At 34.4% G+C, this 13920-nt stretch overlaps 1 protein-coding gene across 3 annotated transcripts in view; it reads right to left on the bottom strand.

Moving 5' to 3' along the window:
- Window positions 1-13920, bottom strand: part of DGKH (diacylglycerol kinase eta) — a 199159-nt gene that overhangs the window by 26739 nt on the left and 158500 nt on the right. For all 3 annotated transcript variants that reach the window (XM_036249838.1, XM_036249840.1, XM_036249839.1), the window contains exons 17-20: window positions 11977-12102; window positions 5500-5617; window positions 4412-4522; window positions 4176-4272 (exon numbers count right to left, since the gene is read on the bottom strand). In XM_036249838.1, coding sequence (XP_036105731.1) covers window positions 4176-4272; window positions 4412-4522; window positions 5500-5617; window positions 11977-12102 — 452 coding nt within the window. The remainder of the gene's footprint in view (window positions 1-4175; window positions 4273-4411; window positions 4523-5499; window positions 5618-11976; window positions 12103-13920) is intronic.

Genomic DNA, 13920 nt, shown 5'->3' with positions numbered 1-13920 from the left:
AGGGAACCCTTGTGCACTGCTAGTGGAAATGTAAATTGGTACAGCCAATATAATAAACAGTATAGAGGTTCCTAAAAAAATGAAACATAAAACAATCATATGACCCAGCAATTCCACTTCTGGGCACTTATCTGAAGAAAATTAAAAGACTCTTTTGAAAACATATATGCATGTTCACCATAGCATTATTCACAATAGCCAAGATATGAAACAAACCAAGTGTCCATCCATGAATAAATGGATAAAGACAATGCAGTGTGCCTGGCTCGTGTGGCTCAGTGGATTAAGCGCCATCCCATGGACTGAGAGATCCCGGTTTGATTCCCGGTCAGGGCACATGCCCAGATTTCAGGCTCGACACCCAGTAGGAGGCATGCAGGAGGCAGCTGATCTGTGTTTCTCTTTCACACTGATGTTTCTATCTCTCTCTACAAAAAATTCAATAAAAAAATATTTTTTTAAAAAGAAGAAAATGTGGTATTTCTATAACATGGACTATCACTCAGCTATTGACAACAAATTCCTTGAGGGCATTTTGCTAGGTAAATAAGTCAGAGTAAGACAATTACCATATAATTTCTCTTAGATATGGAATCTAAAAAAATAAAAAAGTAAAAATCAAAGGGGATAGAAGATATGGGTGAACTGGGTTGGTTTTTTGTTGTTGTTGTTTAAATAAATTAAATTAAATTTAAATAAAAATTTAAAGTTTAAAAACTCAGAGCAGTCTTAAAGATCTATAAACAGATGCACTTTACTTGAAAGCAAGGTATGAAAAAAGAGAACATCTTTAGAAGGACGTTCTATCTAAATCACTTAACAGTCTCTAATAGTTTAAAAATATTTTGTAAATTTATTTCAATATTACTGGTTTCTCTTTTAAGTCTATTTTATATAATGCATTTAAAAACAATATTCTGAGAGGAGGTCCATGGTTTCAACAGCATGCTACAGCTCAAAAAAAAAGGGTTAAAACCCATGTTAAATGGGGAGTTAAATACAGCTATGTAAGTTAGTCTTGTCCTAAATTTGGACCATCAGTATAAAAGGTTAGAAACACTACTTCTGAAGAGCAAAAGGAATTAAGACAATCCAGCCATTCTGATTCCAGGTAGTCCACAGTACTTACCAAATCATGGTACAATGATTATTTACCTCCGTTTCTTGCTCAAGACAGAGCCAGGAATTGTGCAAACAGTGGGGATAACAAAGATGACTACAACTTCCTACCTGTCCTTAAAGAGTGTGTGGCCAACTAGAGGACTTGGATAAGAAAACAAATGACCCCAGTACAATGCTGAGAGAGATGACCCAGGGATGGGCTGTCAGGGACAGCGTTAACTAGTGTGAGCCTTACAGATTAAGCACCATTTCAGCAAGTAACATCTATCTTAACGTAAACAAGCAGTGACGTTAGCTGATCAAATAGTCAGTGCTCTAGAGTGGAAAGTGTAAGATACTTATCTTTACTATAACATTTAGTCAATAAGAATTGAGCCAGGCACCTCGTTAGTCCACATTCCAATGTTAAGATATCACCTACATGTATTAATTATTTTCCCTTTGTTTCTGTTGCCTTAGGCGTTGTATCAGTGAAAATTCTGCCATATGTGATGTCTAAAATTTTGTTGCCTACATTTTCTTCTAGGATTTTTATGGATTCGTGAGTCACATTTAAGTCTTTTATCCATTTTGAGTTTATTCTTGTGTATGGTGTAAGGTGGTGGTCTAGTTTCATTTTTTTGCATGTAGCTGTCCAATTCTCCCAGTACCATTTATTAAAGAGGCTGTTTTACTCCATTGTATGCACTTGCCACCTTTATCAAATATTAATTGAGCATAATGTCTTGGGTCAATTTCTGGGCTCTCTGTTCTGTTTATTGATTTATCTGCCTGTTCTTGTGCCAGTATCAAGCTGTTTTGATTACAATGGTTTTGTAGTATAAATTGATATCTGGTATGGTGATCCCTCCTACTTTGTTCTTCTTTTTCAAGATTGCTGTGGCTATTCGGGCTCTTTTCTGGTTCCCTATAAACTTTTGAAGTATTTGTTCTAGATCTGTTCAATGTCCTATAGTTTTCTGTGAACAGGTCCTTTACTTCTTTGGTTAAGTTTATTCCTAGGTATCTAATTTTTTTGTTGCAATTGTAAAAGGAATGTTTTTTAAGTTTCTCTGTGTGTTCATTATTGGTTTATAAAAATGTCAATGATTCCTGGATGTTGATTTTGTATCCTGCTACTTTTCCAAATTCAATTATTAAATCTAGTAGTTTTTTGATGGAATCTTTAGGGTTTTCTATGTACAATATCATGTCATCTGTGAATAATGACAGTTTCACTTTTTCCTTTCCAGTTTGGATCCCTTTTATTTTTTCTTGTCTGATTACTGTGGCTAAGACTACCAACACTATGTTAAATAAGAGCAGTGAAAATGGACATCCCTGTCTTGTTCCTGTTCTTACGGGAAATGCTTTTAATTTTTGCCCATTGAGTATGTTGTTGGCTATAGGTTTGTCATAAATGGCCTTTATTATGCTGAGATATGATCCTTCTATTCCCACCCTGCTGAGAGTTTTTATGAAAAATGAATGCTGGATTTTGTTAAATGCTTTTTCAGCATCTACTGATATGATCACATGATTTTTATCTTTCATTTTGTTTATGTGATGTATCACATTTATTGATTTGTGAATACTGCACTATCCTTGCATCCCTGGGATAAATCCTACTTGATCGTGGTGTATAATCTACATCAAGCTAAAAATCTTCTGCACAGCAAAAGAAACAACCAACAAAATGGAAAGGAAACTCACTATATGGAAGAGTATAACTGTCAACTACAGATATGGGGTTAATATTCAAATATATAGAGTACTCATACAACTCAACAAAAGGAAGGCAAAACACTCAACTAAAAAATGGGCAGAGGAACCAGACACCTCTCCAAACAGACATACAAATGGCCCAGAGACATGAAAAACGCTCAACATTACTAATCATCAGAGAGATGAAAATTAACACAACAATGAGGTATCACTTCACACCTGCCAGAATGGTTGCCATCAACAAATTATCAAACAAGTGTTGGTGAGGGTGTGGAGAAAAGGGGACTCTAGTACACTGCTGGTGGGAATGCAGACTGGTGCAGCCACTATAGAAAACAATATGGTGTTTCAAAAAATGTAAAAAAGGAACTGCCATTTGACCCAGTGATCCCACTTATAGAAATATATCCTAAGAAGCCAGAAACACCAATTAGAAAGAATATATGTACCCCTATGTTCATAGCAGCAGTATTTACAATGGCTAAGATCTGGAAACAGCCCAAGTGTCCATCAATATAGATGAGTGGATAAAAAAGCTGTAGTACATATATACAATGGAACACTAATCAGTTATAAGAAAGAAAGACCTCTTATTCTTTGAGATGACATGAAGGGACCTGGAGAGTATTATGCTAAGTGAAATAAGCTAGTCAGAGAAAGACAAGTATCACATTATCTCACTTAGTTGTGGAATATAATGAACAAAATAAGGTGATGAACAAAACAGACCCAGAGACATAGAAGTAGGGTTCAGACCAAAAAACTTCATAGGAGGGGGTGGAGGGAGGAAAGAGATAAACAACAGAACTTATGCACATAAGCATAACCAACAGAAATTAGACTTTTCAGAGCCATGACCCCAACCTTCTTTTTCCTGTTATTGGAGGAGATTAAATAACTTTTGCTGTTCTTACTTTCCTATTCAAATTACTAAAAAATACTAATAGACTTAAATGCTTAAAATCTCTTTTCTTTTACTAAACTTGTTAGACATAATTGGAACAAAAATACATTTACATTAAAATATTCTATTTATGATATATGTTGTTTTCAGAGATCTGTGAAACTTCAGGCATTTTAGAATTGTGTTAGAATTTGGAAATTTAAATGAGAAAACACACATAAAATGCTATCCTAAAAATATACTCCCATGTCTCCAGCTTCTCATACAAATGTCAGGAGCTAATGATTATGATAATTCAGTGTGTCACTCATATTATTCAGTGTCTATACCTTCTTTAGTAGAAAGTAGGTAACTGCTTCCACATTTTTCCCCTTGAGGGTTCAATAACCAAGAGGACTCTAGGCCAAATGCACTCTACAAATAAGATAACCTGAAATGTCTTTACCTCAAGTTGAACCCTCTGTTCTAAATTCTTGTATGATCTCTGTAGTAACTCCCGGGTTCCAAGGACTCCATACCACATCAAGTTTTTAGTTCGGCTCCTGAAAATAAATGTTGGCAGGCAATTTCAATAACTATTATTTATTTAGTCTTTAAGGCAGAGCAAGCAAAGGAGATCATAAATGAAATTAAAGTAAAATTGCCTTCATGTAAAAACATTATTACCATTATCAAAATTACCTGCATTTTTCAGGGTGCTCCTCTCTCTTATTATTAAATTCTAATGAAATTTTTGCATCTAATCCAATCCCAAAGTAATTGTTCATGACACATTTTTCTGAATATCCATCTCTATGATAATAAGGAAAAGTACATGAAAGTCAATTTCAGGTTCATAACAATTACAATTTATACACATCATTTAAAATTATTAAATCTTCCATTCCTGAGAGTAAAGCTAAGCAGAAACCACCCCCTGTTCACATGTAATATGCATGACTCCAGTACGTGTGTAAATGTTGGTAACATAAAGGGATGGTGGGAAGACAAAGTGAAGAAAGAGTCATGGAAATGCTTTTCTATCTGTAACCAAATCTTAGCTCTCTCCAACTTGAGCCACCACTACACACAGATGGGAGGGCCCTGCAGTCAGGGGCTAATACTCCTCTCTTTCATCATTAGAAAGTCTCCTCCACTTCTACTCTTATCAACGGACAAATACTGAGCAAAAAACTACTAGATCTATTCCATTCTTCTAGGTGTTTTGGAAAGTACAAAGTTTAAAATATGGTACTGTCGTTGAGGGCTGTTATCAGAGAAATGAGACATAATAAAGGCAAAATTAAATATGGACGTAAAAGGAAGTATATATTGAACTGCCAAAAAATGTTTTAAGAATTTAAGAAGGGAAGAGATCAATGTCGGCCAAAAACTTCCTAAAATGTTAACCCAGAAGCTGGATGTGGAAAGATGGTGACAGATTTGGCAAGACCAAGAAGAAAGGAGGCAAAGGGAATAGCACGAATATGGATACGCAGGAGTCAACGCAGAAAGCACTCCCAGGAAAAGTGAGTAGGGTGGTGTCTCGATTCACCAGAGACTTGTTACCTGAGACAAAAGGCGGGAAGGACCTACCTCAGGAATAGGTTATAACAACCACTGTATTTCACATGGGTCAATGTGCCCATCATTACCAACTTGTGAAACTTTCTGATCATTCTTTTTGTACATGGAACCATATTTATTGTAATACACTTACAATGTCCCGATTAATATAAAACAGCAATAAGAAAAGCCAAAACCAAATATCTGTGAAAGTATTTGCTTACAGTGAATCTGGATCTGGGTCAATAAATGGTGTTGCACCGAAAGGATCAATATTTGCTAGTAACATTTTGTTGATAATAGAACTCCCAGCAATTGAGGCAGCTAATCCTGCTCTTAAGCCTGGACAGGGAAAAATAAATATATACAGAGTCACAACTTAAGAAAGAAAAAAACAACCCAGAAAAATCCAGTCCGCTGTTTTCAGGCCTAATCTCAAGTATCTTGCTCCCTAAGCACGGTTTTTAGTGCCTGCTTTTCTCATTATTAAAAATTAAGAATTATGACCTTGGCAGGGACAAGGCTTTTCATGCTTCTTAGGACCAATACGTTGCTATAAAAAAAAGAAATAAAGAAGATGAGTACCTAAATAGGAGTCTCTTGGTGACAGTTTCTCATTTACCATCCCAATGTTTCTCTAACTCCAACAAATATTACTTTCTGTTACAGCAAATAAAATATTAAGACTATAAGAAATTGACAATAAAGCCTGAATTACCCAAAATGCCATGGAGTTAGCAATTCCATACTCACACAACATAGATAATAATACTCAATTTAAAATGTTAACAGACGGCCTTGCCGGTTTGGCTTTGCGGCTGGAGCGTTAGCCTGCGGTCTGGAGAGACCCGGGTTCGGTTTCTGCTAAGGGCGTGTACCTCAGTTGCAGTTTGTCCCCGGCCCTGGTTGGTAATGCGGGTGGCAGCCACTCGATTTGTCCCTTTCACATTGATGTTTCTCTCTCTCTCTCTCCCTCCCACTCTATATGAACAAAATATTGAAAAAATGTCCTCGGGTGAGGATAAAAAAAAAAAGAAAAAGTTAACAGACAAACTAAGATGTAAACACGTTGGTGTCAACAATAAGTAGTAAAATATTAAATGTACGTATTAGTAAATTTGAGACAAATACAGTATTGAACATAAAAAATTGAAACATTTATTTTATCTCAAAATATGCAAAACTTCAAATTTATTTCAATATGCTTTCTAATAACTAGTTATGTGCAGGGGTGGGGAACATCCAGCTCGTGGGTCATATACGACCCAAGAAATCAATACCCCACCTCTCATCACATGTGTCACCAAAGTAGCAGGACCAACTATAGCAGGCTAATTTAATCATTTGGCCATTTCTGCCAAATGGCCCTTGGAAGAAAAAAAGTTCCCCACCCCTGACTGTTATGGTATTTCAAAGCTAATGAATTTTATTATCTACTCAATCCAATATTAAGGTTAGAAGCACTAAAGTCTTGGAGAGAAGACAATGTAATAAGGGCTTAAGGGAACAAACAAACAAAAAGGAAAACTAATGAAGAAAAATATGTCACACAATTGAGAAATATTAGGAAATTAGGACAAAAAGTCCTTTCTTAAGCAAGCATTTCTATCCCAATAGGTACCCTTCTTAGATTATTATTCATTGTTTTAGCTAGTAAAATTGAGCTGATTATCAAATAATCAAGACGAATTTCATTTCATAGTTTGAATATGCTATAGCATATTTTACTATGCCAATTTCCTTTATGTCTAAGTATATAAACGAACAAAACAATTGTTCTGATGAGAGGACAGACCAGTTTAGAGGTAAAGAGCCATACTTCAACTGCCCCACAGGAAAGTATAATATTTTCTAAAATGTTTTGAGGTTAGCCAGATTTACAGCTTCAACCCAGAAAGGTCCTCCAGGTTTGAATAGAGATATGACCTTTAGACATGAAGGCCATTCTAGAATCAAGTAAGTTCTGGATTTATCTTTTATTATTTTAATATTTTCATTGAGTTATAATTCATATACCATAAATTTCACACTTTAAAAATATTTCATTCAGTTGTTTATAGCATACACACCAAGTTGTGTAATGATCATCATCTAATTCTAGAACTTTTTTTTTATTACCCCCAAAAGAATCCTACCTCATAGCTATGAGCGGTTGTTTTCCATTCCTCTCTGCCCCCAGATCCTGAAAACCACTAAACCACTTTCAGACTCTATGGACTGACTATTCTGGACATTTCATATGAATGGAATCAAGTAATATGTGGCTTTTTGGGTAAAGCTTCTTTTACTTGGCATAATGTTTTCAAGGGTAGACATGTCATACAATGTATCTGTGTTTCATTCTTTTTAAATAGTTGAATAATATTCCATTGTAGATACTTTTCAATTCTCGTGGGTATGTCTATATTTGAATTTCTGGGTTGTATGTTAATTCTATCATTAACTTTTTGAGGAACTGCAAAACTCTTTCAAAATGGCTCCACCATTTTACATTCTAATCACTGATGTATGACAGTTCCAATTTCTCTCTGCCCTTGCCAATATTTGTTATTATCTATCTTTTTTGATCATAGCCATCCTGGGGGTGGTGTGTGTGGGGGTAGTATCTCACTGCAGTTTTGAATTGCATTTCTCTGATGACTAATAACATGAGCATCTTTTCATATGCTTATTGGCCGTCTCTATATCATTTTGGGAAAATGACTACCAAAAGATCCTTTGCCCATTTTTAAACTGGGATATTTTTCTTTTTATTTTTGAATTTTGAGTTCTTTATATATTCTGGATACTAGTCCTTTATCAGATAGCTTATTTGTAAATGTCTTCTCCTATCCTGTGTACTATCATCTCACTTTCTTGGTAGTGTACTTTGGATCAAACTATCTACTTAATTCGTTGTGTATATCTAGTTGTCCCAGTGCCAGTGAGTGAAAAAACTATTTTTCCCCCATTGAATAACTGTCTTAGCACATTCTCAGATTCCATAGATCTATAAGACTACTATTATGCCAGTCCCATGCAGTCTTGAACACTGGAGCTTTGTAGTAAGGGCAGAAATCAGGAAGTAATGTCCTTCAACTTTCTTCTTCCTTCACAATATTGTTTTAACTCTTCTGGGTCCTTTGTATTTCCATGTGAAATTTAAGATCCGCTTATCAATTTCTGCATAACAGACAGTTGGGATTTTGGTAGGGATTGTGTGGAGTCTGTAATCAATTTGAGATGAGCTGCCCTCATCTTAATAATATGCCTTCCAATCCATGAACACAGATGATGTCTTTACATTTAGTTAGATCTTCTTTAATTGCTTTCAGCAATGTTTTATAGTTTTCAGTATTCAAATCTTTCACCATCTTAGTTAAATTTATTCCTAAGTTTCTGTTATTTTTGATGCCATTGTAAATAAAATTATTTTAATTTCCTGTTAAGATTGTTCATGACTAGTGTAGAGAAATACAATTACTTTTTGTATATTGACCTTGTATCCTGCAACCCTGTTGTACTTATTTATTATCTATTTATTTTTATAAATATATTTATATTATAATTATATTACATTATATTTATATTATAATTTATATTATAAATATATTTATATTTATAAAAATATTATATATTTATATGTTTATTAAAAATTATATATTTATTATTATTTATAGTGTGTATGTGTACTGCTTAGGATTTTCTATGTGTAACATAAAATCATGAAGACATACAGTTTTATTTCCTCTTTCCAATTTGGATGCCTTTAATTCTTTTAATTTTTCCTAATTTCCCAAGCTAAAACCTCCATTACAATGTTGACTAGAAGTAGTAAGCGTGAACATCCTTGTCTTGTTCCTGATCTTAGAGAGAAACTGTCAACCTTTCACCATTAAGCATGGTGTCAGCTGCAGCTTTATCAGGTTGAAGAAGTTCCTTTCTATTCCTGTTGTGTGTTTTTACCATCAGAGAGTGTTGAATTTTTTTAAATGCTCTTTCTGTATCTACTGAGATGATTATGTAATTTTTGTCCTTTATTTCATTCATATAGTATACCACATTGATTGGTTTTCATTATGTTGAATCAACCTTACATCTCTGGGATAATACTGGTAATGCTGTATAATTGTTAACAAGTTGTTGGATTCAATTAGCTAGTATTTTGTTGAGGATTTTTATGTTGCTATTCATAAAGAATATTGATGTGTAGTTTTCTTGTGATGTCTTTGACTAGTTTTGGTATCAGGGCAATACTGACCTCAAAGTGTTTTTTCTTCTCACAGTTTTTAAAAGAGTGTGTGAAGGATTTGTGCTAAGTCTTCTTTAAACTTCACCAGTGAAGCAATTTGGGCCTGGGCTTTTTTTTTTATTGAAAGTTTTTGATTATTAATTCATTCTCTTTACTTGTTTAAGGTCTAATCAAATTTTCTATATTTCTTGAAGCAGTTTTGGTAGTTTGTGTGTTTCTAAAAGTTTGTCCATTTCATCTAGGTTAATTTGTTGACACGCAATATTTTATAGTTTCCCCCCTTACAATCCTTTCTATTTCTGTAAGGTCCATAGTGATGTCTCATCTTTAATTCCTGGAAACAGTCATTTGAATCTTCTTTCTTATTTTCTTGGTCCATGTAAAGTTTGTCTGTTTTGTTAATCTGTTCACAGAACAACTTTTGGTTTCATTGTTTTCTATACTCAGTTTCATTTATTGCCACTCTAATTTTTATTGATTTCTTTCCTATTGTTGCTTTGAATTTAGTTTGCTGTCTTTTTTTTAGTTTTTTAAGTTGGAGAATTAGGTTTTTGAGATTTTTCTACCTTTTTTTAAAATCCTCACCCAAGGACACTTTTTTCCATTTATTTTCAGATACAGTGGGAGGGATGGAGGGAGGGAGGGAGAGAGAGAGAGAAACATCGATGCGAGAGAGACACATTGATTGATTGCCTCCTGCACGGCCCCAACCCCAACCAGGGCCAGGGACCAAACTGCAACCAAAGTATGTGCCCCTGACCGGACTTGAACCCTAGACTCTCTGGTCTGCGGGCTGATGCTCTAACTGCTGAGTCAAACTGGCCAGTGCTACTTTTTTAATACAGTCATTTAAAGCTACAAATTTCACTCTAAGCACTTCTTTAGTAGCATCAAATGAGTTCTGGTATATAATATATTGTGTTTTTATTCACATCAAAGTGTATTTTAATTACTCTTGTGATATTCTTTGATCCACATATTTGTACACTTCCCAAATTTTCTTATGGCACTGGTTTCTAATGTCATTCCAATTGTGGTCAGAGAATGTACTTTTTATTATTTCAATCCTTATAAATTGTTTTATGGCCTAATATATGGTATATCCTGAAGAATGTTCCATATATAGAACAATATATAGAAGAATGCATACTGTTGTTGGGTAGAGTATTCTGTAAACATCTGTTATGTCTACTTGTTTTATGTGTTTTTCAAGTCTCCCATTTCCTTGTTGATCTCTATCTAGTTGTTCTATCCACTCCTGAAAGAGGAGTACTAAAGTTTCCAACTATTATTATTGAATTGTGATTCACCTTTAAAAATAACTTGTAGAAGAGACAAATGTGTGTTATATTTCAGGGTGTAATTTGGATTCCTATCTATTCTGGAATGAATCTGGAGAGTTTTCACTAATTCAATAGTTGGTACTTAAGAAGGCCTCTGAGATGTCTATATTTTCCTACCTCCTCTGCTACACAAGTTCTTTGGTTTCCACTAGTACAAACCTAATTCTAAGATTAATTCATCTTGTCATCTGAAATAGATTTCTCAGAAGTTCCAAAATGAAACAATATTTTAGTGTAAAAATAACTGCAGAAAGACTGTGGCTTAAAACTAAAAGGAAAGCTGTGAAGATATGTAAAGGGTAGTAGACTATAAGATTGGATTTACCTTGGGAACTTAATAAATGCAGATTCCTGGGTTCCACTCTAGAACTACTCATACCAAATTTCTCAGGGCAGAGACCATAAACATATATTTTAATACTTTCTCTGCAATTCTTACACAAAAGTTTAAGGATCTAGATTATGGTTGATAAGTATACCAAGCACATTCTCCTGATGGGATATTTATCTTTAAGAATACATTAGAATACTTTTCAGCCCTGGCCGGTTTGGCTCAGCGGTTAGAGCGTTGGCCTGTGGTCCGGAGAGACCCGGGTTCGGTTCCCGCTAAGGGCATGTACCTCGGTTGCAGTTTGTCCCCGGCCCTGGTTGGTCGTGCGGGTGGCAGCCACTCGATGTGTCCCTTTCACGTCAATGTTTCTCTCTCTCTCTCTTCCTTTCTCTCCCTCCCACTCTATCTGTGCAAAAAATGGAAAAAAAAAAAAAAAGAATACATTAGAATACTTTTCAGCCCTGGCCAGTTTGGCTCAGCAGTTAGAGCACTGGCCTGCGGACCAAAGAGTTGCAGGTTTGATTCTGGTCAAGGGCACATACCTTGGTTACAGTTTGGTCCCTAGACCTGGTTGGGGTCGTGCAGGAGGCAGCCAATCAATATGTCTCTCTCACATCGATGTTTCTTTCTCTCCCTCCCTACCTCCCTCCCACTACATCTGAAGATAAATGGAAAAATATCCTCGGGTGAGGGAAAAAAAAAAAAAAGAATACAGTTCAATAGTTCATAGAAATGAGTAACTATAAATTTTCACAGAAATACTTAAAAATATACCATGTTTCAGAATATGTACTACCTGGGCAGATTATTCGGGTATTGAGCACAGGGAGGTTTTCTTTGCTGGCTGCCACAGTTGAACCAGGGCCCAGGTCAGTCTGGGAACGACTTGCCCGACCATCTGGAGACCGAGGTGCAGTTTTAACTGTTGGCAAAAGGTCCAGATTAAAACGAGGAAATGATAAAGTTACAGTAATAAGTGAGCCCCTATAAATTCAAGACATAAAATAATTTATACATGTTTAAATCAATCTGTGGAAATAAAGATGTTATACTGTGCTTACCTAGTTTACCATTTGTTTTCATTGTCTTGAGAGTTACTATATGGAGAAACTCTGCCACAGCTACAAATCTTGATCTCTCATTTCAAATAGATGGAGATCATTAGAAAAGAGATGCCTACCATAATTAAAGGTCAGTAATACTCCTAATTTGAATGTAATCACCTCAAATGTAAAGATAAAAAGAACTTTTGAAACCTGATAATTAAAAAAAATAAAACATATGTGTTATGATATTATCAATGTAATCCTTTTTTATAAATGTTCGGTGAATGATTAAATTTAATTAATGGATTTCTCAGAGCTATTATATTAACCACGAGTTAACATTTTCTTCTATAAATGAAAGGAAAAATAGTATATTTTTTCAAATGTAAGCAATATACTTTTCCTGCACTTCTCAATTAGTTACTTATTCAAAACAAAGATTTGCTCCAAACAGTCCTATCATGTTTTGTAAAAGTGCAATACATTTAAAAATTGTTCCAAAAGAGAATTACTTTCAAAGTCCACAACAAAAAGAGAGATTTAATTCTACCTAAACTAGAGCATTTTAATGGAGAGCAAATATATCTTTAACTAATTTAGGAGCTTTTAGAAGGTGTTTAAAAAAACAGTAATCCTAAAACTCAATTTAATACTCTAAAATGTAATTACCTTTACTCTTCCTAAGACTAATTACAAACTAACTATATTAATCTTACACTAAAGAAAACTAACAGAACACTAGTTTTTTTTTTTTTTGGACAGATGAAAGCCCTGAGGCTAATTTCTAGTGAAAACAACCTTTTGATATTCATCTCTGATAACAAGCAGAAAGCATCCTAATGGCTAAGATTGATGATCCATTGCAGGTAAATAAATTAATGTTTCATGGCTCTTAAATGTCTCATTTATCATATTAATATATTGTATTTTGTACATCTCACAGACATATGAATTGTTACACAAAATAATGATAATGCAATGAGTGTGTTTAAAAAAAAGTGATTGCCTAATACTAAAACCCTTTTATTGATGATTCTGACTAAACTGGATTACTCACCAAGTAATAAGATCAAATACTGCATCGTTGAAGACACATACCTGTCTATTTCGATATCAGTATCTACTGTATCTGTATTTTTTAGTTTCCTTTGCCAACTACAGTGGAAATGTTAGGTTCATGTGTGCGGGAATAGGTATATGGGAAGTCTGAAAGGACTGAGATTGTAGAATATGCAAGCATTGCTACATGCCAGACATATAAGGTCTATAAGGTCTAATTTTGAAGTCTCTTAGGTGTTTTAAATACAATTAAGGAATATTATCTCAAAGTTAATGTAATTAGTAGCAGTGGCAATAGTAGCAATAATAATGATAGTGTCAGCAAACACTCTTAAACAGACAGCACTATGTATGAGTCACTATTCTAGGCACTTTATATATATTAACTTATTTAACCTTCACAACAAGTAGCTATGGTATAAAACAGGTACATTATTATCCCCATTTTACAGATGAGGAAGCCAGAGTAGTAATCTGCTCAACTTTATATGTAATGAAAGTAAAAATGTAATGACTGCAAACAGCTCTAATATAAGTATTGATTTTATATTAGTACTATGTAATTATTTTCATATTATCCTCTCAGTTTTATTAACATTTTAATTTCTGCTTTGTCCTATTCTAGTACATTAATT

Source organism: Molossus molossus, unplaced genomic scaffold (genome assembly GCF_014108415.1).
Source record: "Molossus molossus isolate mMolMol1 unplaced genomic scaffold, mMolMol1.p scaffold_m16_p_9, whole genome shotgun sequence".
Taxonomy (NCBI): Eukaryota; Metazoa; Chordata; class Mammalia; order Chiroptera; family Molossidae; genus Molossus; species Molossus molossus.
Note: the sequence above shows the minus strand (reverse complement) of the source record. Positions and strands in the feature narration are given on the sequence as shown.